The sequence below is a fragment of the Limanda limanda genome, chromosome 11, assembly GCF_963576545.1.
Source record: "Limanda limanda chromosome 11, fLimLim1.1, whole genome shotgun sequence".
Lineage (NCBI taxonomy): Eukaryota > Metazoa > Chordata > Actinopteri > Pleuronectiformes > Pleuronectidae > Limanda > Limanda limanda.
In genome coordinates, this window is record NC_083646.1 from 15,198,810 (window position 1) to 15,223,723 (window position 24,914).

At 43.9% G+C, this 24,914-nt stretch overlaps 2 protein-coding genes across 4 annotated transcripts; one reads left to right on the forward strand and one right to left on the reverse strand.

Annotated features, from left to right (window-relative positions):
* Nucleotides 1–361: 361 nt before the first annotated feature.
* On the reverse strand, nt 362–5,288 carry rbm12bb (RNA binding motif protein 12Bb). The gene is made up of 2 exons (XM_061080675.1): nt 5,196–5,288; nt 362–2,667 (listed from the first exon to the last, which is right to left on the reverse strand). The coding sequence occupies exon 2, from the start codon at nt 2,643–2,645 to the stop codon at nt 753–755; it is 1,893 nt and encodes a 630-aa protein (XP_060936658.1). The 5' UTR covers nt 2,646–2,667; nt 5,196–5,288; the 3' UTR covers nt 362–752.
* Nucleotides 5,289–5,674: 386 nt separating this feature from the next.
* On the forward strand, nt 5,675–24,899 carry setd2 (SET domain containing 2, histone lysine methyltransferase). 3 transcript variants are annotated; one of them, XM_061081059.1, is made up of 22 exons: nt 5,675–6,068; nt 7,517–7,638; nt 9,133–9,154; nt 9,275–13,236; nt 13,349–13,480; nt 14,026–14,154; nt 14,409–14,532; nt 14,647–14,724; nt 14,820–14,917; nt 15,069–15,201; nt 15,730–15,864; nt 15,970–16,098; nt 16,190–17,287; nt 17,405–17,453; nt 17,530–17,860; nt 17,965–18,769; nt 18,980–19,105; nt 20,266–20,402; nt 20,493–20,604; nt 21,993–22,067; nt 22,276–22,377; nt 23,165–24,899. In XM_061081059.1, exons 2-22 carry the CDS (start codon nt 7,610–7,612, stop codon nt 23,324–23,326), a joined length of 7,968 nt encoding a protein of 2,655 aa, XP_060937042.1. In that variant the 5' UTR covers nt 5,675–6,068; nt 7,517–7,609; the 3' UTR covers nt 23,327–24,899. The 3 variants fall into 3 exon arrangements, with proteins under 3 accessions (XP_060937042.1, XP_060937043.1, XP_060937044.1); XM_061081060.1 differs by having other exon boundaries at nt 7,517–7,626; XM_061081061.1 differs by lacking the exon at nt 5,675–6,068 and having other exon boundaries at nt 7,602–7,626; nt 9,328–13,236.
* The last annotated feature ends 15 nt before the right edge of the window (nt 24,900–24,914 follow it).

A 24,914-nucleotide genomic window follows, 5' to 3' on the forward strand; every position in this document is an offset into this window, starting at 1 on the left:
TAATGCATTAATCTCTTGATAAGCACACTGACCTCTTCGTCTCTACCATACTTGAATGACCCTTTAAGTAGATTTAGTTTTTAATCCAATTCAAGGATAAGGAACAACTGTAGGATCTGATGTTACGGCTATTTCCATTGTCACTAGTAACACAAGAGCCTTCTACACCTGTTACTGGTGTTTAACATTTTTCATATTTAGAACAAACACATTTAAAATACACATCATGGTTCCTGAAAGTGGACAGTCATCCTCTTTTTGATTTTATTTTAAGATTCTTGCTCTGAGAATTATTTTTTTTATAAAATACAAACACTGAAGTCCAAACTTAATCATAACAGAAACACTTTATTTACAGGTTTAGGTCATCTGACAATATCTCTAACACTATCTAAGATTTTTTTGTACATAAAAAAAACACTACAAAAGATAACCACTAAAGTAGAATTAAATTCTCACATTTAACAAAGAGTTGAAAATAATATTGAATCAAAAATAAATGTCATATAAAATAACTAAAGATAAATCAATATTTAGTCAACAGTCAACTACATTGCCTAAACACAAGGAAACTAAATGCTGTTGGAAAATAAAGCCAAGTTATATTTGGTTCTATTAACCCATGCTATCAATCAAAAAGAGGAAACAATGGCAACAGCTTATTTTACTTCAACTATGTTGAACTCGACATTGGGCCTGTGTCCAAAGAACCCTTCCAGGGCATGTCGGTGTCCTGATAAGCAATATCACTTTCAAACAAACAGAAGCTTTATTTTTCTTGGACCTATTGGTCTTCCAGTCAGTTCCTCCACTGCTGTTACGGCCTCCGGACGGGACTCGAATACTACAGTCGCAGTGCCTGTGGGTCTTCCACTCTGCTCATACTGCAGTGACACAGATCCAGGTATGATGCTATATCCATAACAGAAGTCATAGATTTCTTCAGTTCTGATTTGGAATGGTAAGTTGACTAACTTTACACAGGTTGGACCATCAATAGGCTGCATTGAGGGGCCAAAGTCACCACGGAAGCCATTACCCCTGTCCTGTGGAGCATAAGATCCCCCGGCAAAGGGTTCAAAATTACGACCTCCCTGGACCTGTACATTATTCATTGATATATTGCTGTTGTTAGACATCCTTAGGTCAGGGAACTTTTCAACTGAGTGGTAGGGGGCCTCGTTGCTCCTGCCCAAGGGCCGTTCCTGTCTTGGCTCCTGCCCCATGTCTGGGTCAACACCCAACTGCTTCATCTGGGAGCGTGAAATGCATTTCAGTAGAACTTCTGACCCAAGGAAGCGTTGTCCATTGAGAGAAAGTGCCCTTGTGGCCTCGGCCTCAGAACGGAAAAGAACCAAAGCCTTCCCGACCCCAGCACCTTCATGGTCAAGCAGCAAGAACACCTTATCCTCTGTGATATCAAACCCAAAAAGGAAGTCGATAATCTCAACTTTCCTTACATCTAGTGGCATGTTCCGTACAAACAGACATTGTTTCTCAGACCCATAATGATCACTGGGGGAAGAGGGAGGCCTTTCCTGTAACCGTTCAGAGTTTCCAGGGGGGCGGGCATCCGTGCTGTGAGATTCCAGTAGGTTGATCATGCTCTCTCTGGAGATTGGGCGGGTATAAACCCATCGATTGAAAAATAGTCTCTTTTCTTGAGATAAGGCCTCGCAGTAGTCGCGCTGATTCTTGAACAGCACAAACGATGATCTAGTTCTTCTTTGTTCATTGTCCATCAAGTGCAGGATCTGGTCATCCTCAAGCTTTGTATGATGAAAGAGCTTTTTTATGTCTTCTTTTTCCACAGTAAAGGACATATTGTCCAACAACACACAGTACTCTTCGTCTGGAGCGATGAGCATCTGGGCCATAGGCGATTGTGCCCGGGCATGGATTTGTGGATTCCTCTGATTACGAATGGGTGATCTCTCCCTTTCAAAGTTGTTCCTATTGACAACCATTGGAGGTCTGCCAGTAGTGCGATACCAATCATTGACTGTTGTCATGGTAACCTCAATATACCTCGACCCAATGTAATTCCTGTCCCTCTTCAGGCCTTCATTGGCATCCTCTGTTGTTGCAAATTTGACGAGCCCGCTCCCATTGTTTGAGCCCTTTTCATTTTTTAACAAGATAATGTCATCGACAAGTAAATCGCTGAAAAATGTGTGTACTTCATTTTCAGTCACAGTGTAAGGCAATCCTTTAAGAAAGACACACGAGAAGTCATCATTATTGTTTGAAGGCCTCTGATTCTTTGGAGAAGGGGAATGACCTGATTGGCTACCTGATCTCCTGCCCACCTCAGGGCCAAAAGGTCTTTTAGCAGGTCTTGCATTCTCCTCAAATCGCCTCCTCTGATCCAGCTCCGCATTTTCTGCACTTCTTTCAAGCATGCTCTGCATCTCTGCTTTACTACTGAGTAGTAGTGCAACAGGGGCATCCTTAATGCAATTCCCCGACCGCGTCATGGCTCTTCTTGCATCTTCATCCGAAGCAAAGATAATGAAAGCTTCCCCTCGCTCCCCACCAATTATATGCACCCCTCCATCCGGAATTTTGAGGCCAGTGAAGAACTTGCGAATATCCTCAGTACCCGCTGTGACTCTCAGGCCTCGTAAACGGATGACGACTGCCATGCTGATGCACAAATAACAGCACCTGCAGACAGAAGGGTATAAAATAGCATTATTGCCAACTACTGGGCTTCTTTAGCTCAGCATCTTTTTCCTGGGATTCCGACGGAAGACCAATGAATCTTAAAAGCACTGCGAGGTAAAAGTCATCAGAGACATGGTGACACCATCTATACCCATGTCCACAATAGCCTCCGCAAAACATCAAACTGCGTAATTAAGATAGGTCAAGTTAACTATTACAGTTTAATGCACCGCAACTCACACTCAAGAGTAAAGTATGTTATACTCAACATCTATCTGCCCTTAGCTGAAATAATTAGGTGAAATGAGTAACACATCAATTTCCAAACAAATGATATTTACTCTACGTAGGAACCAAGTCCCCCGCAACATCATTGCTGAGCCCTTAAAAAAAAAAAAAAAGCTCAGCTTCAACACTATATTTAAATATGCAGTCCAACTCTTACTTTGACCTCTGAACATAAACCATTAAATGTCTTTAAGATTATTTTTATGCCAAAACCATTTTAATCAATCAACCACTGGAAAACCAAACTCAATGTTATCTAAAATAAGCATAAACTCTTGAAATCCATCCTATAAAATCCAACTTAATATATAAAGATGCATCCTGCAATTGAAACAATTCAAAGGCCACTTCTTTAATAAAACACAGCCGATACTTTTTCTTCAGATGACTAAATGACAAAACATTCCACCTTCCAGAACACAACAATCTGAAGAGCACCATACATAATCATCATTGTATGTCAGTGACCCATCTCTCCTTGACCTGTATTAATCCTTCATCCAGGTAAGGCACATCACAATGACAGTTAAAAAAGTACCACCAAGTACTTCCACTTATTCAGCCAATTGGAGATCGGCAAAACCAGGGTTGAACGGGTATTTCTCCATCGCATCCACTTCAGAATGGGACGGCGTTGTGGATCCATTATGAATTAGGTCTTGAAATGCAGGCCCGGTAGAAGATGGTCCTTCCATCTGGTGCAAAGCTACCTACATCACTGTTTTCCTCGCATAATGCAACCCGTTGCATCAGCAACATGAGCCCCTGCTTCAATTCAAACAATACAGCACCACATTCGCTGGCCAGAAATAAAAGTCAAAAATAACCAAATTTCCCCATTTAAAATATAGTTTTCACCCATACCACAATCTGGTCAATCCAGAAACTGTGTGAATCCAATAACAGCAGTTTTCCCTGTCTGTCTTTTTGCCTCAGCACCAATATTTGGTACACTGGCCCAAACTGATACACTTTAGAATTCTATGTCGTCAGACTTTTACTTTCAATACAACAACCAGTGTACTTCAGCTACAATGTGATTAGATTTCAGTTTGAGTTGATTCAATAGTGAAACAATTAAACCGTAAAAGACAGGAAAAAGTAGATATCCTTCACTCAGTAGAGTGTGTTTATCAACCAAGTCTCAATCCCCTTATGAAACCACTTTTAGATTCACTCGATCTAAATATTTATTTGGATCAGCACCAAACTTCACACACTCAAATATCCGTCCCCTAAAGATCCATGAATTATTCTCCAAGAAATCAATCTTGCAACATTGAAGAACGTGGGAGGAAAAAAGGTTATGGCAATCCGTCCAGTAGTTTTTGAGTAATCGTGCTCGCTTAAACAGACAAATGGATGGAAACTCCCATGGCAGAGTTTATAGATAAAGTGAAATCAAACAGCAATGTCACTTGACATTTCAATATATAGCATCGCTAGACATGTCCGTCCGATGCTACACCAGATTGGTCTATCTATGTTCTGTGCCACAAATCCTGGCCTCACATGAAGCTAAATATCACCACCTCCTGCTGGCTTGTTGTAACTGCAACGTGAACTTAACTGAGCACTGGCATGGAAACCTAATCAGATAGCTGACGGCTGGCAGCCTGTGCAAATAAGCTGGTTATGATGCTGTCACTGGGAAAACAAAGAATAGCCAATCAGCAAATCAGAAGCACAACACCTAGGCTTCCGGGTTGTCAATCCACGTAGTTAGGACCCACTTTCCCAACATGTCCTCACTCCGAAGATATCAAAGCCAAACTGGTCCTCACCAGTATGTGCCCACACCCACGCGTCTCCATTTCTCCAGAGGACACCATGACATTCATTTCCCCACTAGGAAAACATGTCCTAGCATTGGGGTCGAACAGATTTAGGAACACAGGACTCTAGTCAAATATAGATCAACAACACAAATGTACCATGTCGACGTTATTATCCCGGTTATTCAATCAGCGAAACACGAAGCCTGGGAGTTAATAAATACACAAACACACACTCCGAGGTGACCATGAGTGTAATGTCCCCTTTCAAATGCAACCGATTCACTATAAGAGGCCACACACACTGTAAAGGGGCTTGTTGATACGAATCTCCGCAGAATGTCGAGCTAGGCTAACGTTAGCTTCGTAGCCCACAAGGCCCCTCGCTCGTCCGGGTCCACACCGGACTATCTCTCTGTACGAATACAACCACAAGTTATCCACCCGACCAACGACTCCACTTACACAATTGACACCCGCGGATTCTCGAGCAAAAAAAAATCGAGAATAGTCAAAACGATCAGGACCAGAAAAGTTCAGCCTCGGGTCGTCCTCGTCTGTGCAGCGCTAGAGCATCAAGCGTGTAGCTACAGAGTGACGCCAGAGACGAGTACCGCCACCTACTGGGCCGGAGTATACGTGTGGCTAATGGCTTAGTACAAGAACAAGTTTGAACAAGCAAAATAAAACACTTCATGTCACACATTCACGGGATTTCTGAGTCTGACGGAATAATGGGTTATGTCATAATATCCACTCACAGTCCAAGGCCTGCACACCGAACACAGCAGCTGGCTCCACTGGGCTCGGACTGCTAACATCAATGCTAATAAGTATAATATCTGTGCTGCTGTTTGGGTTTTATCCGCATGCTTTTTAACGTAGTGGTCCGGGGTTCGCGCCAGCTGTGCTCCCACGTCATGTGATGTTGTCGAACACAGCAGCCACAGCCAGAGACACACCGACAGGATGCATGTGGAATAAAAAGGTTTCCCCAAAACGATATGTCCACGCTCCCTGCAGCGGATCACACCACCGGGCTTATTTTAATATATAGGTCGGTCAAGCTTGAGATACTTTCCGGGTGCTTGGTTGTCGTGATCCATCTCTCCTCCAACTCTTAGCTAGCTAATGTGAGCTCATGCTAGCGCTGTAGCACCCACACTGACCCGGGCGGAGGAGGCTGAGGCTGCAGCAGCGACCGTGGAGCTACCGAGCGGACGATCATTTCCGACAGCCCCGTATGGATTTGACGTCGGCACTTGATGTTTTTCCGGAGGGTCGGTTACCTGCGGTTTCGGAGATGGGGGAACCGTGCGACCTCAAGCACTTCGTGAAGTGAGTATCCCTGGAATCGATTGTTTTTGTCACCGGGGTTCAAGCTGATTCTGTTGGGAGCATTTTACTACACACAAGACAAAACACCACCAGCTAGCATGCTAGTAATGCCGGGTGCACACAGACTCGACTGTACGGGTCCATTCTTTCCCCCAAAACGGAAACGCAAAAACAGACGGCTCCTGCTTATTCGCAAACCAGAATAGTGACCAACCCACGTCACAGAATACTGACACACATCCAGTGTGGATCAAAGACCGATACGCAACACTTAAGTTACAAGCACCAGAGTTAGACCTGTCGCTGCTAGTTCCCTCACGTAGCTAGCCCAACTGGCGTTAGCTTCAGGTGCTAGTGGAGCTCTCGGCTAGCCATCTTTGTTTTAGTGTTTGCAGCTGAATGACACGTTTACTCACTGTTACTGTAATATCTTTGACATTTAAGATTATGGAATTGTTTCCTAGTCAACACTTAACAACGCAATTTTTTTTATAAAGCTCAACCAGAGCTGTGGCTATCTGTAACGATGGCCCACGGAAGCTCGCTGCTAGTGTTAGCTTGCCCAAGTTAGCGTAGCTGGTTAATCTGATATATGTCTGTTTTTGGGTCAACGGCACAGTCGAGTGGCTGCTTGTCCTCTGACTCCTCACACGTGTAATGTAGTGGGATGAGTTAGCATGTCCTGGTAACACATGTAAGCGAGTCCTTGGATTTCCTGCACACCCTCTACTCGTTTTCCCAGTGGGTAGTAACATTCATTTAAAGGCCATGTTTTGGCTGCATCCACTCCTCTCGCACAGGCCATGCTTTAGTCACTTTCCCATTTAGCTTCAAAAGACTCGCATCTTGTTTTCACACGAGTGTCATCGACGTGTTCTTTCACTCAAATCCTCATTCTGCAGACACCCCTCCTGTGTCCTCTTGACCGTTTGCTTTCGATTTGCATTCATCACAATGGGATGCATGTCTCCTATTCTCGCTCGGCAACTTCTGTTTGGATCTATCTTGGCCCCCGATCGAACAATTTGTAAACCGTGGACGCATGTAGCATTTCCTATTCGATGTTGCTGTGATGCAACGTCACTGCAGTCGAGATAAACAGCCCGCCAAGACGAGGATAGTGGAAATCTTTGTGTCATAGCAGACCCGGTGCAAAAGCCCTTCTTCCACATTGCAACGATAGATAACAGGAATCCCAGGAAGAGACGACTGCACAAGTTCAAATATTCAACGCCTGAAAGCATGTGATCCCACAGACTCATTGACATTCATTCATTCTGCTCAAGTCCAGTGTGTGCAGTGGTAAATACATTTAGTCTATTCAACAAACACATTTCTGCATTTGTTGGACATCCCTAAGATGCTGGTGATGTAAAAAAAAAAATGACGGCTTCCTGAGAGACTATAGGTGTAAGCTGTCATTGCAACCCTATCTTTCTTTTTGTCAGGTGTGCCGTCACTTTGGAGGGCTCATTTCTCTGAATTGGATTATTCTTGGCCAGCTGCCTCCTCAGGCCTACTAATCCTAGACGAGTCTCTCAATGGACACTCTGCTCAGGTCAGAGATCAGGTATTAGACAGCACAAAATGCACCTCACCGTGTATTCATCTTGTTAAGTGTAGTTTGATATGAATTTGGAGATCATTTTAACATGGTTAGTACACAGTGTATTTTTTTGGATGCAGTATGTTCACATCTTTCTGGTTGCAATCTCACAGTAAATTGCTGCAAGGTCATCCCAAGCCTGGGGCGCTCTTACTATTTCATAATTTTGTATACACTGTCATTATTTGACGATCAGGAATACTAGTGTCATCTGCAAAAAGAGGGGTTCTTTTTTTCAATTCGACATCAGACAACATATCTTCTCATGCCTTTATCTGTTTATCTACTCTGGTCTGCCCAGTGCAGAGGAAGGTTGTGTTACATGTAGTGTAGCAACAGATACAGTTTTGCATATGGGAGAAATGCTCTGTGTGTTCTTTGTGAAGCAGGTTCAGTCCATCCGTAACTTGATTGTAGGCTGCTTGTTAAAGCCGTTACTATGTGACTGAGTTTCCCTGCAGTAGTGTCCCGTTTTGAAGGTCACACGGAAGGAGGAAGCAAAAATTGAATCCTTAAGGATCAAATGACCCAGTTGTTGCCTAGCACCCAAATCGAGTCAACCCTAAGGACTTTATGCCAACTATAATAAGACAAAAAGAGGAGAAAAAATATATCAGGTTTTTGCATATTAAAACTGCACTTCTTTGTTTTATTTTCGTGATTTGTTATTTTCCTCCCTTGTTTAAGGGACCCTCGTAGATCATCTAGATACTGTGTTTTGTTTCTTAGTTTGTTCGCACTTATATTTGTGGTTGTTTACTTTGTGTTTTAAATCCGCTTGCTCAATTTAAGTAATCAATATGAATGAAACTAGCATAAGATTGATTTTCATAGAATTATAATAATAGTTAAACTCCCATCAGCACAGAATTTCACAAACAGTTTTTTTTTGTCACAAACTTGTTCCTAGCAATAGAAAGAATCCAGTCTGTAAACATAACATTTGACCTTACTCAGCAGAAAAATAGAACAGTCAATGTAACAGGGTAAACAACACATATATTCATGATCAGTTTTAATGGTGTTGGTACCAGGGTAAAAAAAACACCTCAATATCTGCTTGTGCCGGTACTACAGCTTTTATTCAGATGACACTGGTGGATTAGATCTACTCATTGTGGATGTGGCTGTGCCCCAAGTTTCCGGAAGATCAGCGTTTTTTTCGGTTTTGTAACAGTCTGATCATCAGGAAAAAAGGGCATCAGAACTAAACTAAATTGTCAGGTATCAAATTGTTATTCTAAGCCATGTGTAGTCAAAATGTGTTAAAATCCTGGCTACACTAATTTTCAAAGGGGGCAGTGCATGGAAAGATATTTGTTTGTGGTCGACAGTGCATGTTTGAAAACCATGATGCTTGTTCATTCATATTATATGTGAGGCAAACTTGCATGCAAATTTATTTGATGTCTTTCCTCTTTTTCATGTTCCCATTGTGTCTTTATTTCCCTACAACAGAGAGGAGGGGAGTGGGGCCTCAGTAAGTTTTGACACAACAATAATGAGCATTTTAGTAACCTTTGTATTTATACACTTTCTAAATTCATCTTTCTGTAAAACTCATTTCAGAGATTTACTTGTTTTTTACCTATCTTTGCAGGTAAAGGTTGAGGGTCTATCCAAGGCAGCGCTAATCAAAAGCTTGTCTCCCAGGGTGATGCTGTCCAACCATTTCTTGCCTAAGGGGACCAAGACAAAGGTCAACCTAGAGGATCAGAGTCGCCAGAAAGTGTCCTTCAGCTTCGCGCCGACCAAGAAGCCACTGAACAGCCTGTTCTTCATTCCTACCAGCCCTGAAAAGTTGGCCGCCGAACTCCAGACTGCTTCAGACAAAGGAGAGCAGAGTACAGACAGCAAAACTGAACAAAAGCAGACACCCATGGTGCCAACATCAATAGAAGAGATGCCTCAAACACCAGTCTCCCCAGCCCCTATACCGGACGTAGCAAAGTTGCATTTCAAGAAGCAAATTCTCAGTGTCACTGTGAGCGAAGAGAATTCGGAACCGGTTATGCCAGAGGAGCAGCACTTACCAGAAACACAGGTTTTGCAAAAGTTAGAAAGTGAGACTGAATTTCCAATACCCCAGCCTCAGAATATCGTCAGTGTGTGCCCGTCTGAAAATCCTCACATTGAAGCTTCTGAGACAAAGGCAACCTTGAGCCCCAATAAGCCTTCTGCTTCCTCAGGAAAAGATGCAGAGACTTCTAGCAGTACTGAGCAGGATAGTAAGGTAAACAAAAGGAAAACCAGGTCCCAGTCCGACAGTGCTCCCCCTGGCTCAGAATCTGATGGAGATTCAGGTCAGATGTCTTCCAGTCGCATTTCTGTTGACTCCAAAAGTAAAACAAACTGTGACAGCAGAAGCAAAGAGGTAAGAAAGTCTTCCTCTGGTTCACATGTAGAGGAAAAGGAAAGAAGTTCTTTGAAGCGCCCAGAGAATCATGAAAGGTCTTCAAGTTACTCCAAATCAGACCGCGATTCGAGACATGCATCATCACGATCAGCTCGATCGGACAAAGATCGCAGGAGGTCCAGGTCTAGGTCACGGTCCCGATCACGAGGATCTCGAACTAGTTCATCTCACTCCAGATCAGAGAGGTCCAGAGGAGACAGAGGAGCGCGCCCTGAGAGATCATACTATCACGATTCGGACCGGCGGTCACACAGGAATTCTCCCCGCAGAGACAGAAGAAGCCCTCGTTCTCGCACTGACAGAACTCGAGAAAGCTCTGACTCCGAGGACGACCACAGGAAGATGAGGACAAGGACTAGTGACTCGAGTAGATCGTCTGGTCATTCAAGCTCACAGAAAGATTTAAAATCATCCTCCTACTCCAAATCGGAGAAAGTCTACAAATCTGTCGATTCTCCTCACTCTTCAGAGATGGATAAAAGAACACAATCCTCAAGGTCTGAAAGGACTTCAAAGCGATTATCTGACTCTGATTCCCAGCGCAGGTGCTCTCCTGATCCGGACTCGAGTTACCGTAAATCTAGCAGCCATCACAAGGCAGAGAGCAACAGCAGGTCTTCATCTAACAGTCTGCATACCCACTCTCAAAATTATGAAAAAAGCCAAAAAAGCAGCTCCAGTGACTCTGATGCGGATCATAAGGGAAAATCACAAGCCTCTGACAAAAGCTCCAGTTCAGATGAGAAAAGTAAGAACTCCCTAAAGAAAACCAGTTGGCCAGATTCCAAACAGATAACGCCCCCTAGGTCGTCCGTGAAAACCCCTGGACATGATAGACAAGCAGAAGACATCCTTCAGAGCTCTGGCAAAGCACCGCCATGTGCAACCACCACAGACATTTGTTCTCAAGTTAAAAATGAAAATTCAGATTCCCATCAGGAAGGAAGTGAACACACTAATCAGGACGTCAAGGAAAGGGTTTCATGTACTGAAAAGGATTTGCAAGATTCCTCTCCCAAAAGCGCAAAAGAAACTAAACCAGATCTTGAAGTGGAGAATAATAATATCTCAGCTATAAACTCATGTGAAAGCCTGACGTATGTAAATGCTGCCCTGGAAAACTTGACCCACGTGAATGATAGCCTTTCTTCTAACAATGGACCTCATGCGGCGTTGTTAGATTCAGGCAGTGGTAATGACAGTGTAGTTTGCATCCAGGAAACGGAAGTCATGGACTGTTCATCAGGGCCACAGTCCTTACCCTGTACAGCGGATATACCCTTGGCAAATGATGTCCAGCCTGAAGCAGAGACTGTTGAGCTGAATAAGGTCGCTGAGCAGTCGGACTCGAGCGCCCTCCTCAAACAGGAGTCGTCATGTCTAGAATCTGAGAACAAGCTGACGTGTGGACAGCAAAGTATGGACACTGTTAAAAAGAACAGCGCAGCTAAAAAGTCCCGGTGGGATATTGTGGGGCAGGACACCTCAGAGAGTGATAACTCCCAGAGGACCGTCAGTGCAGAGAGTAAACCAACTGTGAAAAAAGTCATCTCTGTCAAAAAAATTGAGTTTTCTAAAGACGGTAACCAACAAGACCTTGAGGTTAAAGATAATATTCAACAGGAAGCTGAAACACATTCCACACCGGTAAAGCAGACCAAGATCTCTAAGCAGGAGGTTGGCTCAGGCAACGCATCAGTGACCGGTAAAAACAAAGACCAAAGTGAGCCTTCACAAGCCAGCACCAGCATTGACCACTGTGACTTAAAGCTGAGAGACGAGCGGCTGCGGGTAAATAATACATCACAGGTTGACGCGGCTGCGGAGATAAAGAGCTGGAACGGAAACGATCCTGATGAGCAGTCGAAGGATAGTGATCAAAAATGCAAAATGACTAGGAGAACATCAATTCATCAGGATGCACCAGGAGGACTGAGTGAGGCCAGTGACAGCGACAACTCGGAGTACGACTCCGATTGTGGCGAGGCCATAAAACGATTGCACTCTGTGGTGGTGGTGCCAAAAAATTCTTCCCTAACTATTGATTCACAGGACGCAGGAGCATCTTGCAGTCCTATGAATATTTCAGACCTGCACAATGATCATATAGCACCTGATGTGAATATGCACGAAGTCCCAAACCAAGTCCGCTTTCAACAAAGCCAGGGGAGTCTTCCTACTCTATTTGGTGAGAACAGTGGTCCATCTGCTGGTGCAAATGATTCAACCAGCAGCCGTGTGTGGTGCCTGTCCCAGAGCAATATGATTGACAGCACCAGTCAGTCTGAGGGGTCCAGCACCGTCAGCGCCCTGCCTTACCCTGCTGGTCATATCAGTGCCCATGGAAGTGCCACAGATTCTGCCCATAGCCACGATACTTCCAGACATTGTGAGCCAGTGCAGATACAGCTTGTTGTAGGTGATCATATGTACGCCCATATAAATGACAATAGTGGAGTCGTATGTTGGGATTTTTCGCAATCAGAGCAGCCAAGTAGTACGTACCAGCAACCTGATAGCAGTCATGAGCCACAGCTACTGAACACTAAATTGACAGCAAGCTTTCCTATGGAACAGGAGCACAGGCAGAGTGCTGTCGCCTGGAACCATCAGTCCCCAAACATGCAAACTTGCAGAAAACTCTACCTCGGTGCACATGAACATTATCACGATCCTGCAGGTGAAATTCATCCCGATTCCCTAACTAATGACCTCGAGGAGTACAGTGGGGATAAATCATCAAATCTTAGTAAATCAGTTGTTGAATGGAGTGGACCTAACGCCACAGGGTCATCCAGCTTTGTACAGGGTCATGAAATAAGTAGCAATAGCAGAGGCTCTGTTGTGCCCGATCCCCCGAGAGAAGACAACTTCACACCCCACAGGGGTCGAGGGCCTCCCAAGAAAAGGCGTCCAGAGATCGAGTCCGATTCGGACAACGAGGCAGAGGCTGGACCTGCAGGCAAAAGGGAGCGTCATGGAGACACTGACCCCCCGAAGGAAGCTCCTGTGAAGGCTGAGGTGCTCCGTCCATCATTCATGCTGCAGGACTTCCGAGATTCCAATAAATGGAGAGATCAATCCAGGTCTAAAAAGATGCCCCCATACTTTGACTTGATTGAGGAGAACATGTACTTGACTGAGAGGTAAGATGTTGTCCAGCCTGAGAGACACAATATCCAACTTTCTCCAAGAAATGACTAACATTTTTAGGGATTTAAGGTTCAAGATTTAAAAGTTTGTAAATGTTATTTGCAGAAAGAAGAGCAAATCTCATCGCGATATCAAGAGGATGCAGTGTGAGTGCCCACTTTTGCCGAGAGAGGAGCGCTCGAGGGGAGCATTTGCATGTGGGGAAGACTGTTTGAACCGGCTGCTGATGATTGAGTGGTAAGTTGATTATTACTGATAAAGCTGTGCCACAACATGCAAGAGAGGTTAGAAAACTCTGGGAATTCAAGAAACACTCATTTAGTTCTTAGTACTAAAATCTATTTCAATTTTGAGATCCTGAGAAGTTATTGTTGTTGCTTACGCAAGTGTACAGAATGATTTTATGTATTTGTATGTTTATATATTTGGCTTATTATGATCTTTTCTCTAGGTTATGTTTGTTACTCTTGTTTTTTTATATTGTTTCTTATCTATAAGGGTTAGACTATTTATTTTTAATTTTTATGTCCCCCTTTTATATTCCTTTGTGCTGCTTTTCTTTCTCAACTACTGGATGCCTAAATTTCCCTTGGGGATTAGAACAGTATCTATTTTTATATCTATCTAGCTTAAGCAATCTACGTGGTGCTCTTATTAAGACTAGACAAGTCTCTCTAAATCATGTGGTTTACCATCTAAATGGTTCAACAGCTAAGCCAAATTTGTTAAAAATCGTCACGAGCCGGACGTTAACATTTTTTAAAACTTTATTTTCTCTTCAGCTCATCTCGGTGCCTGAATGGAGGCTACTGCTCTAATCGACGCTTTCAGATGAGACAACATGCAGACTTTGAGGTCATCCTCACAGAAGACAAGGGCTGGGGACTGCGGGCAGCCAAAGATTTGATTCCGTGAGCCAATTACACTTTCAATGCAGAAATTTGTTTATGAATAGGTTTCTACCATTTAATTTAAATAATGTTCAGAAACAGGTTACATACTTTTGGCCATATCATTAAGGTGTTTTTTACTGATTCCAGCTTTTGTGTTTTAAAGTCATAATTGCATTCCAATACAAAACATTTGAGCAAGTTAAAGATAAAAAAAAGTGTTTGGTTGAAAAACAGATGATTGTAAAACCTGTTTGTTTTTATTGCTATCTCAGAAACACCTTTGTACTGGAATACTGCGGTGAGGTGTTGGACCACAAGGAGTTTAAAACTAGAGTGAAAGAATACGCTCGCATGAAGAACATCCATTACTACTTCATGTCTCTAAAGAATAATGAGGTAAGAGATTATTTAACATATTGCAAATAATGTTAATATTTATAACTGTCGTCTGGTATAAGGGCCGGTAAAGTGCCTGGCAGAAGTACTTGACATTGTATTTTGTCTCCCCAGATCATTGATGCAACACTGAAGGGTAACTGCTCTCGGTTTATGAACCATAGCTGTGAACCAAACTGTGAGACCCAAAAGGTACAGTGGTCAAATGAAAACTATGTGACTGTACATGTTCAAGTTACCGTGCTGAAAGCTGAATTCATCATATATTTCTTTTTGCTCCATTTTAGTGGACTGTTAATGGTCAACTTAGAGTCGGGTTCTTCACCACCAAGGCTGTCCCTGCAGGAACTGAGCTGACATTCGATTATCAGTTCCAGAGATACGGGTACTGATTTTTATTTTTTATGTATTTTGTACTCTATGCATTTGTTGTGTGAAAAAAGCCATATTGGATCGTGTCATGAAGAGTTATCATTCAACCCGTTAAGCTGGTGATTTTATCTTTAACCATTCTCACATTTTATTTAACCCTTCAGCAAAGAGGCACAGAAATGCTTCTGTGGAGCACCGAGCTGCAGAGGCTTCCTGGGCGGAGAGAACAGAGTTAGCGTTCGAGCAGCTGGCGGGAAGATGAAGAAAGACCGCAGTCGAAAGAGTGCTCTCACCACGGTCAGTTCTTACTTTCAGTTCTGAAAGTATCTGTTTGTTATCTGTTTGAGAGGCCTCTGATAGTAATAATTACTGTTGAAGGGAAATAAAGGCTCCACCCTTATTAACGGACAAGGGTGTTCTTGTATTCTGTTCAATTGTCAAGTTGTGTGGGAGTTGGACAAAGCCATGTAATGCAAAAAGACGTATTGTTAAAACTAAATAATTATTTTTCAGGATTAAAATTAGTCTACTACTACACTTTGGGAGCTACTAAAGACTATTACATTTTTTGATTTTTTTTCTACAATGACAGACTTTCTTGGAATTTAATGACATATTGACTGGTTAATTGCTGCAAATAATCAAAATGAAGTTAAACCTGGGTAATACATGACAGTAATGTATTAATCGTCTTATGATACCATCCCATTACTCAATTGCCGTAATGATATTAGTAGTAAATTTTATTATTACACACCTCAATGTCTCCTTGGGCAAATATGTAAGCAATATTCCTAATAATAACCAGATATTCTCCTTCCACAGGTGGATGAGGAGCTGGAGGCGTTACTGGAGAACGGAGAAGGCCTGTATGATGAGAAACAGGTGGTGTCTCTCTGCAGACTAATGGTCCGAGTGGAAACCATGGAGCAGAAACTCATCTGTCTCAAGCTCATACGAGTAGGACTTCTTTAATGACTAGCTTCATAAAATCCCATTCAATTTATTTATTTTTTTGAGATATTAGTTATCATTCGCTGTAGTTAATAAATTTGTGTTGTACAGGATACTCAAAACCCATCATGCCTGAAGCAGTTCTTGGACCATCATGGATTGTCTTTGCTGTGGATCTTCATGGTGGAGCTTTCTGAAGCTAAAGGCAACAGTGCCAATAACATCAAGCTGCAGTTAGAGGTGAGATGTTTAATTGATTTACCTTAAGAGCGATCAAGTCGTATATACAGAGATCTCCCCTTTGATTACCGATAATTCATTTTGTTGACAGATTATGAAGACCCTTGGTGTGCTTCCCATCGCAACTAAAAACATGTTAGAAGAGAGCAGAGTCCTGACCTTCATTCAGCGATGGGCCCAGACAAAAAGTCTCCTTCACCCTGCGGAGATGGATGGCTACTCCAGTGAGAACACCTCCCGTGCTCAAACGCCCCTCAACACTCCCGATGGGTCCTCCACCAAAATGGGACCAGAGTTGGACCCTGACGCCACCAAACCTGCTGTGTTCCGCCGCCTTAAAATCATCAGTGAAAACAGTCTGGACAGCGCACTCTCTGACGCCAGCAAAGCTTCTGATGGGAAGGAGGAGGAGGATGACGATGACGACGATGAGGAAGAAGATGAATCCTCGCAAGCAGGACTTCCTGATAGCAAACAGTTGAAGGCAGACCCAGTGTTTGAGGCTGTAGATGCAACAAAAGATGCAACGGAGGAGACAGAGAAGGAGGTTAAAGAGGTAAAAGAGGAGAAGGAGGAGAAAGACGAAGAGGCAGCAATGAGTTCAAGCAGCCAGGACCAAGCTCAAACTGAGGAGGTAAAAGAAGATGGAGAAGAGTTGGATTTGGAAAAGAAGGACATTGAGATGAAAGAGGACTCAAGTGGGATTCAGAAGGAGGAACTTCAGACGGAGTCAAAGGAGCCTTGTGAGGGACAAGAACATGTGGATGAGCAGACCAGTCTGGCAGTGACAGAAAAGGCTGAACTTGAAAGTGACCAGTCCGCCGTAAAAATTCCTGAGCCAGAAAGTCCTCCCATCACAACAGAAGTTACTGATCTCCCATCTGAGCAGCCTTCAGAGCAGATGGAACCTCAGAGAGAGACGCAAGAGGCTGACAAACCTCTTAGCAATGACGCTCAACCTGGTGAATCTACCACTGATGCTCTCCCAAGCGCTGAGATCCCGGAAGCCACGATACCCTCTGAGGTCACAGCAGCCCCCGTGGACCCATCAGTGATAGGAACTCCTTCTCAGGATGAAGAGGAAGGTGTCTCCGATGTAGAAAGTGAGAGAAGTCAAGAACCGCAGCTCACTGCTTTGGACATTTGCGGCATGGCCACCAGGCTTCTGGAGAGCTGGAAGGATCTAAAGGTAAGACGATGTTAAACATGCAGTAAAATGTGAAGTATTGCACCTTTTCTATAAGTTATCTGTTCGTTTGTTGTTGTAGTTTGATGGTTGATGTCAAAGTTGTGCTTGTCCTTTCAGGAGGTGTACAGAATACCAAAGAAGAGTCAGGTGGAAAAGGAAGCAAATGGTAAGTTAGTCCAATGCTGATTTCTGTTTTAGAATTTCCTTTGTATGGTTTTTGGCTAAATCAGATTTTCTCACAGATCGTAGCCGAGATCGAGACACAGCGTTGACACCGCGCACCCCCTCTGGTAGCAGAGAACGGGAAAGGGAGCGGGAGAAGGAGAGAGAACGCGACAGAGAGAGAGATTATGACCGAGACAGAGATCGGGACAGAGACCGAGACAGAGATCGAGATCGGGACAGAGATCGAGATTGGGACAGGGATCGTGATCGAGAGCGCGATCGAGAGCGTGATCGGGACCGGGATCGAGCCTCTGACAAAACTCCCCGAAGCTCTGAGAGACGGAGGAGACGCTCGGCATCTCCCCCACCCTCATCCTACGAAAGAAGCAGCAGGCGCACTGAGGAACGGTACGAATTCTCATCACTGAGGGAACACTGAATTTTACCTTTTGAATAAGTGCATCCTGTTATAACTTTTGTCATTCAACTGTCTTTGCTCTAATTTCTTAAAGGTTTGATCCATCAAACAGCAACAAGACACCAAGGGGAGTTGGTGGCAAGGAGCGCAACAAGTTGTCCACAGAGGAACGTAGGAAACTGTTTGAGCAGGAGGTTGCTCAGCGGGAAGCCCAGAAACAACAGCAGCAGCAGCAGTTGCAGCAGCAGCAGATGCAGCAGCAGCAGCAGTTGCAGCAGCAGCAGTTGCAACAACAGCAGCAGCTGGTGCAGCAGCAGCAGCCGCTTCAGACTATGGCTTATGACCCTACTCTGGTTTATGGCTCTAGCCCTGGCTTCATTCACTACCCTCCTGGATATCCCATCCAGACCTTTGTGGATCCCACCAACCCCAACGCAGGCAAGGTACTGCTCCCTACCCCTCCAGTCGAACCCGGCCTGAACTATGAAGAGGACCCTCCTCAGCTTCTTGTCTCAGAGTTGGGTCTTACCTCTCCATCCTCCACTTCCCAAGCCACTCCAGTCTCAACTCTCCCTCTGCACATCACCACCGCCAACCTCACCACTGGAACCCCCCAGCAGTATGCCCAGCCGACTGTAGCAACCCAGGATGGAGGTGTAGCTGTCCTCTCTCTACCGGTCCCGGCACCCCCTCAAGTGCAAAGCCAGCAGAGCTACACCACTCTTTGGGACCCCACCACTCAGCAAGCAGTGACCGTGCAGACCCAGCCAGCACAGCAGTATGCCACAGCTCCTGCACAGGCCCAGACACAGACAGCTATCTATTACCAGGGCCAGCCATGCCAAACCATCTACAGCATCCCTAGCGCCTACCCACAGGCTAACACTCCAGTCATACAGGTAGGGCCCCTCATACTTCAAAAAGATATAGTTCCCAAGGTATCTCTCTTTGTGTATCTCTATTTTTGTATCAATGATGCAAATCTTAAATCTTCTATCCGTATTTCATTCAGATTAACTCCTACGACCTAGTGCACTTGACACTTCTTAAAAGATTTTTGGAACATCTGCAGGACCTGTGTGATCTGATTGTACTTTGTGTTTGTGAAGGCATACACTGAACCCGCAACCAGCTACCTTCATGGCCAGTCCGTGTATCCTGCCCATCCACAGGGAGTGGTGGTGCAGCAGGGAGGCACCGTCACCACCATCGTAACATCCCAAACTGTGCAACAGGTAATACATACCTACTCCTTAAAGGTCCTTAAAAACTGTTCATCTATTATTGCAGATGTAGACCGTATCTTTTTTTCACCTGTTGAAACATGATTATGGGGGCAAAACACAATAAGGGATATTTTAAAATTGTTGTCTGAAATTGTTTTAAAGCTGCATCAATTTTGTAGGATGTTTCAATGGGCAAATTCAATACTTCATCATAAGCTGCCAAGGTAAACTTCTGTCTCAGTGTGGCCACAAGGGGGTAGTACGCGTCTAGATTATCTCTCAATACTGTCCTGTCTCACACAATGACAAGGCACCTTTTATGACGGAACAAATAAAGGAAAAAGCTCAGTGGGTCCTGTTTGTAGATAGAAATCCAAATCGCATTCACATTTTAAACAAAAATGATCAAACATGAAGGTTATAATTCCTTTATTTTAATTTATTTTTTTATAATCTCTGAAAAACCTTGTAGATACAGTGGAAACCACTTATAGTGATCACGTGTCCTGGGCCAAAATGCTCTGAGGTGATGAAGAGGTTGATCACAGTAACAGCTTTGCATAGCATCTGTATGATAGTCCCAGAACTTGAGGGAAAGATAACAGTGGATTTTAAGATAAGGACGATGTCAGATTGCGTACGAGCAAATCAACACTGATCGCCACATAATGTTCGATACTTTTCTTCAGTTTGTCAAATCTTTCTACATAGCTGTGCGTGCATTCATTCGTAATTCAGCTTGTCTCATCCACCGACACTCGCACTCTCTAAAACAAACAGTGTTATTGGACACATGTGTAAACCCGGACTGGGGTAACAGCAACGGAATTAAACGTAAACCATGTTTGGAGAGCAGGAGGAGATGGTGGGGCTCTTCATTCCTTTGGCAGCACAAATGATAGAGACACAGCAGTAAATTACTGACAGAGCCGGTAATAACTGTAAAACATAACTTTTTTTATGGCCCAAACATGTATGAAAAAAAAACCAAGGCACACTGTAAGCCAATATCTTAATCGCTACAACCAAAGTATCTAAAAAGCATTTGTATAGGATTGATTCTCTCCTAAGCTTTTTGATGCATATAAACAGTTGATCACTGCACTTGTAAGTGAAGCTTTGTGGATTCACTTCTGATGCATCTTTTTTGCACTTCTTCTCCTCCCTAGGAAATGATTGTACCCAACAATGTGATAGATCTTCCTCCACCCTCTCCCCCCAAACCCAAAACTATCGTCCTACCTCCCACCTGGAAAGTGGCCCGGGACCCTGAAGGAAAGATCTACTACTACCACATTGCCACAAGGTCGGTACGGCATGATGTCGATGTAGTGTGTGTGTTTGAACCTCTAGAAAGGCCCTTCATGTATTTCTATCACTTCCTTCGGCGCCTCAGGCAAACACAGTGGGACCCTCCAACCTGGGACGGGAGCAGCGACAACACTAGCGTGGACCATGAATCCGAGATGGACCTGGGAACTCCGACCTATGACGAGAATCCTTCCAAGGTGAGATTCCTTCTTTAAATCAACCAAAACGGTGAAAAACTACATTCCCTCATTTGACGACGGTGAAGGATCATCTTTTTCTTGTTTGGTTCTCAGAACGTTTGTGCTTGAATGCAAAACATAATTACAGTGTTTGCTCCTTGAGGTAATTGGAGATGCTGCACCAGTGATTACTTTCAGCTGTGTCTCGAGGGAAGAAAAAAAGAAAACTCATCAGCACAACACCATGTTCAGAGAGTGTTACATTCTCGCCTGTGACTCCTCGTCCTCTTCGCAAAATGGCTCATCATGATCTGGGCTTGAGATTTGAAGCGAGAATGCGCCCACCCCTCCCCCCTGCTTGACTGTCTGTCCCTTTGCCTGTAGGCTGTACGGGGGGGGGGGGGGCTCTGCTCATCTCCTCTTCCGCTGCCTCGTTTGTTTTTTCCCGCTTCGTTTTTATCCTGACTTTGAGTTTAACGAAAGCCATCTGGAGGACCTAGCATTCATTTATATGTGGTTTCTTAACTACGCAAGTGTCCCTCTTCACATGTGTCTTAAAGAGATGTACGAAAAAAAACTTCAAAACTGAAGTGGAAATATCCATTTTTTTTTTTTTGGGCAAAGGTTCTTGCCAGCGACAAGGTCATGGACCATTTCCCAGCATGTGTTTAGACAGTGGTGGTGTCCATTTTGAGCATTTAAAACGACGGCACATGCTGCTCTGCACATGTCCACTGTTCGGTTTCTCTGTTTCTAGTTTTTTTTTTGTCCTTGGCACTGTGTGTGTGTGTGTGTGTGTGTGTGTGTGTGTGTGTGTGTGTGTGTGTGTGTGTGTGTGTGTGTGTGTGTGTGTGTGTGTGTGTGTGTGTGTGTGTGTGTGTGTGTGTGTGTGTGTGTGTGTGTGTGTGTGTGTGTGTGTGTGTGTGTGTGTGTGTGTGTGTGTGTGTGTGTGTGTTGGAATTCTTTGTGCTTTTGATCCTCACCACTTTGTTGTGGGTGTAGCCAGTCAGCTGTTGCCTGCCTGCCTGCCTTTGTTGTTGAAGGCTGAGGCCGGAGAGGGAGCATCCTGGCAGGATATCCCTGCTTTCTGTCAAGTGGCTGGTGAGCAGGTGCTTTTTGATACCCCACTGACCTTGATAGCTCCTGTTCTGCAGCCGGCCGCCATGTTTGAGTGAGCTGGTACACGGGGGGAGCCTCACGGAATGGTTAAAGAAAATTCCTGCTGGGTTGCATGGATAACACTTAAAGGCTGTCGTCCACTTTCTTTCAAACGAAATTAATGAAAGTGGAATCGGATGGGATTTCTTTGCGACAAGTTACAATTTCAAAGCCGATCCCAAAAAAACATATTTAGTGAAACATGCATTTTAATCTATTGATTTCTCTCTGCTTCTATGTTGCCACAGTTCTCCACCAAGACGGCTGAAGCTGACACTTCGAGTGAACTGGCTAAAAAGAGTAAAGAGACATTTCGCAAAGAGGTGAGCCAGATCCTCTGCCAACAGTCTCCCCAGTGATGTTATTTAACTCCAGATGTTTTGACTTTCTAGACCTCTACACCTTTGCCTATCATGCAGTGACTGTCTACTATCCACCCAAGCAAGCTATAATCTGTTTTGACATCTTCTTATCTTTACTTGTCTCATTTGTGTGTGTGTGTGTGTGTGTGTGTGTGTGTGTGTTATTCAGATGTCCATGTTCATCGTGCAGTGTTTAAATCCCTTTCGGAAGCCAGACTGCAAATTGGGACGCATTGTTAACACGGAAGACTTCAAACACCTGGCGAGAAAGGTAGGATGAAACGCTGAAGATGTTTATACAAGTGGTTAGCATTTCCGTTAATCCCCGAAAAGCTCTCAACCTTCTGTTGGCCTCTACGTGGCCAGAGCAAAATGGAAGTATTGGTCAGCGTTTCACTTAAAAGGAAAAGTTTTCAAAGTTTCCCTCAAACCAGAACTAAATAGTTGAGCTCCCACGATTTATTTTCTCCTGCCAAATGTCTTTGTGCTCTGCCTCGGCAAGAGACTAGAAACATATTGTACATGTTAACTATTATCTGCCTCTCTTTTGTTTTACTCATTCCTTTATAAAAGCTCCTTGCAACAGACTTCATCTCTTCAAAGGGATTTTTTTTCTATGGTTCCCTGTGGGTCCATGGATTGTGTATATGAGGAGTAGTCTCTGAGGACTTGGGCACAATAAACAGAAAGACGATCTGTGTTAGAGATTATGTTTTATTGTGTCAAATATTATATGGCCTTGTCAATAATAGAGAGTTAACAATCCAACAACTTTTACATTTATATCGACTTCCACCAAGGAGGTTATGTTTTGTTTGTCGTTCTTCAAGCTAGCAGAATTACAAAAAGCTATTGGATAGACTACAATGAAACTTGGTGGAAGGATGCGATATGGGTCAGAAACAAACCCATAAAATGTTAGTGTGGATCCAAATAAATAGACAGATCAAGGAATATTTTTCACTTTCTCTGCAGGGTTTCCTACAGAATTCCTCATATTCACTGTGGTCTTTTAATAAGAAACGTGTCTGAGTCTTTCCTTGTTTCCCATCTTCCAGCTAACTCACGGAGTTATGAATAAAGAGCTGAAAGCCTGCACCAACCCTGAGGACCTTGAGTGTAACGAGAATGTGAAGCACAAGACCAAGGAGTACATCAAGAAGTACATGCAGCGGTTCGGCCCGGTGTACAGGCCCAAGGAGGACACCGAGGTGTGCTAGCCTCAGAGGAAAGAGCTGCGACACTAAAGCTCTGCGTTAACACAGGAGAAGCACAGATTTGCCTTTCCACTCACTCCTTCATGTAAGACCTGGCCAGCCTGAATGGTGAAGTAGTTTCTTAGCTGTATTTATGACTAAGAATTGCACCTGCTGTCCGTGGAGCTGTCCAGGGCCCCATGGATCAGGGGGCGGTGGCCCCCCCCAATAACGGAGACTGTCAGAGACTCGAGTGCTGCCAAACGAGCCGAGACTCGACGTGCAGTGTTTTCACAGGACAACACTGAGGGGTGCTACTGAGACTCATGTTCTCACTGACTGTTTGGTTTTAAGCATTTGTTTTTTTTTTCTCCCTGTGTGGCTCTTAAATGTTCTCGAGATGATCACCTCAATTCCACGTTTTAAACTCTTCCAGCCCTGAATGAGGATGACTCAATGGAATCAGCTTTGTTATCATGTATATCAAATTTCTTTGTTACTTTTCCTCTGTTTCCAAAATGGTTTCGATGACAGAACTGTCAAGTTCTTGCCCCCCCCCCCCAGCCTCCTGTTTCATTGTGCACAACATGGCCCCCCTTCCCTGCCACTGGCTCTGTATCTGGTGCTGCTTTTAACTGGGCTGTGGAGGTCCCAAGCCTCCACTCCTCCAACCCTGCCTTCTTAACCTTACGATTCTGGAGCCTGTGTTGTTACATGAATGCATGATGTCGGCTGAGGTCAGAGCGGTGTCCTTACGGAAATTCCTCCATTTTCCATGTCTCCTGCTTCGAGTACTGTGCCCGTACCAGGACGAGCTTTTACTTTCACAGATCAGACCGTGACTAGCAGGTTGTTTAAAGAGTTAGAGATTCATATTTCCAAGTCTTTTTATCAATTTATGTATAATAATGGGAGCAGGGTTTGAATGCAATGTGTGGTGTGCTGTGTAACTGTCTGTCATTTTCCCCTCATTTCCTGTCCAACTCCTTTCCCGACTTGTTTCCTCTTCTCATAGGACTAATGCCGAAGGTTGAATCATTGCAGTTTTAACAGTTTTCTAAACATCTTGTGTGTGTGCCGGTTCTTTTTTTATCACTGTTGGTCTGAGTTTGACACTGATTAATTTCCAAACGTTTGACAGTGCTCAAGTTTAGCCTCACTAGCATTAGGTGACCAGTTTGTTGCAGCCTATTCAAATGCATTAAACAAGGTTTCAACATATGTACATTGCTTTATATGTGAATATATTGAATAATAGTTTTGGGAATGTTTAAATAAGCAGACACTTTGTAAAAGGACTATCATTTCATGGTTGAAAGTGTAAATAATGTGTAAAATTACCAAAGCTGTACACAGGAGAGTAGGGTCAGGGAGCGCGGTGAGCCCACCCATCCTCACCAGCTCAGCCCTCCTGGTGCAGTGACCACATCACTCTGTCAAACTTTGGACCCCACTGACTCGCAGCCCTTTATTTTATTTCAGTGGTGGGGGGTTGATTCCCCGTGTTTTCTTTCTCTTGTTATTTTTCTATGTACAAAGTAAGTTTCACCCTACTCTACTGTAAGTACTGTGTAAGCACATTGTCATACTGAGTGTACAAACATTTTAAAAG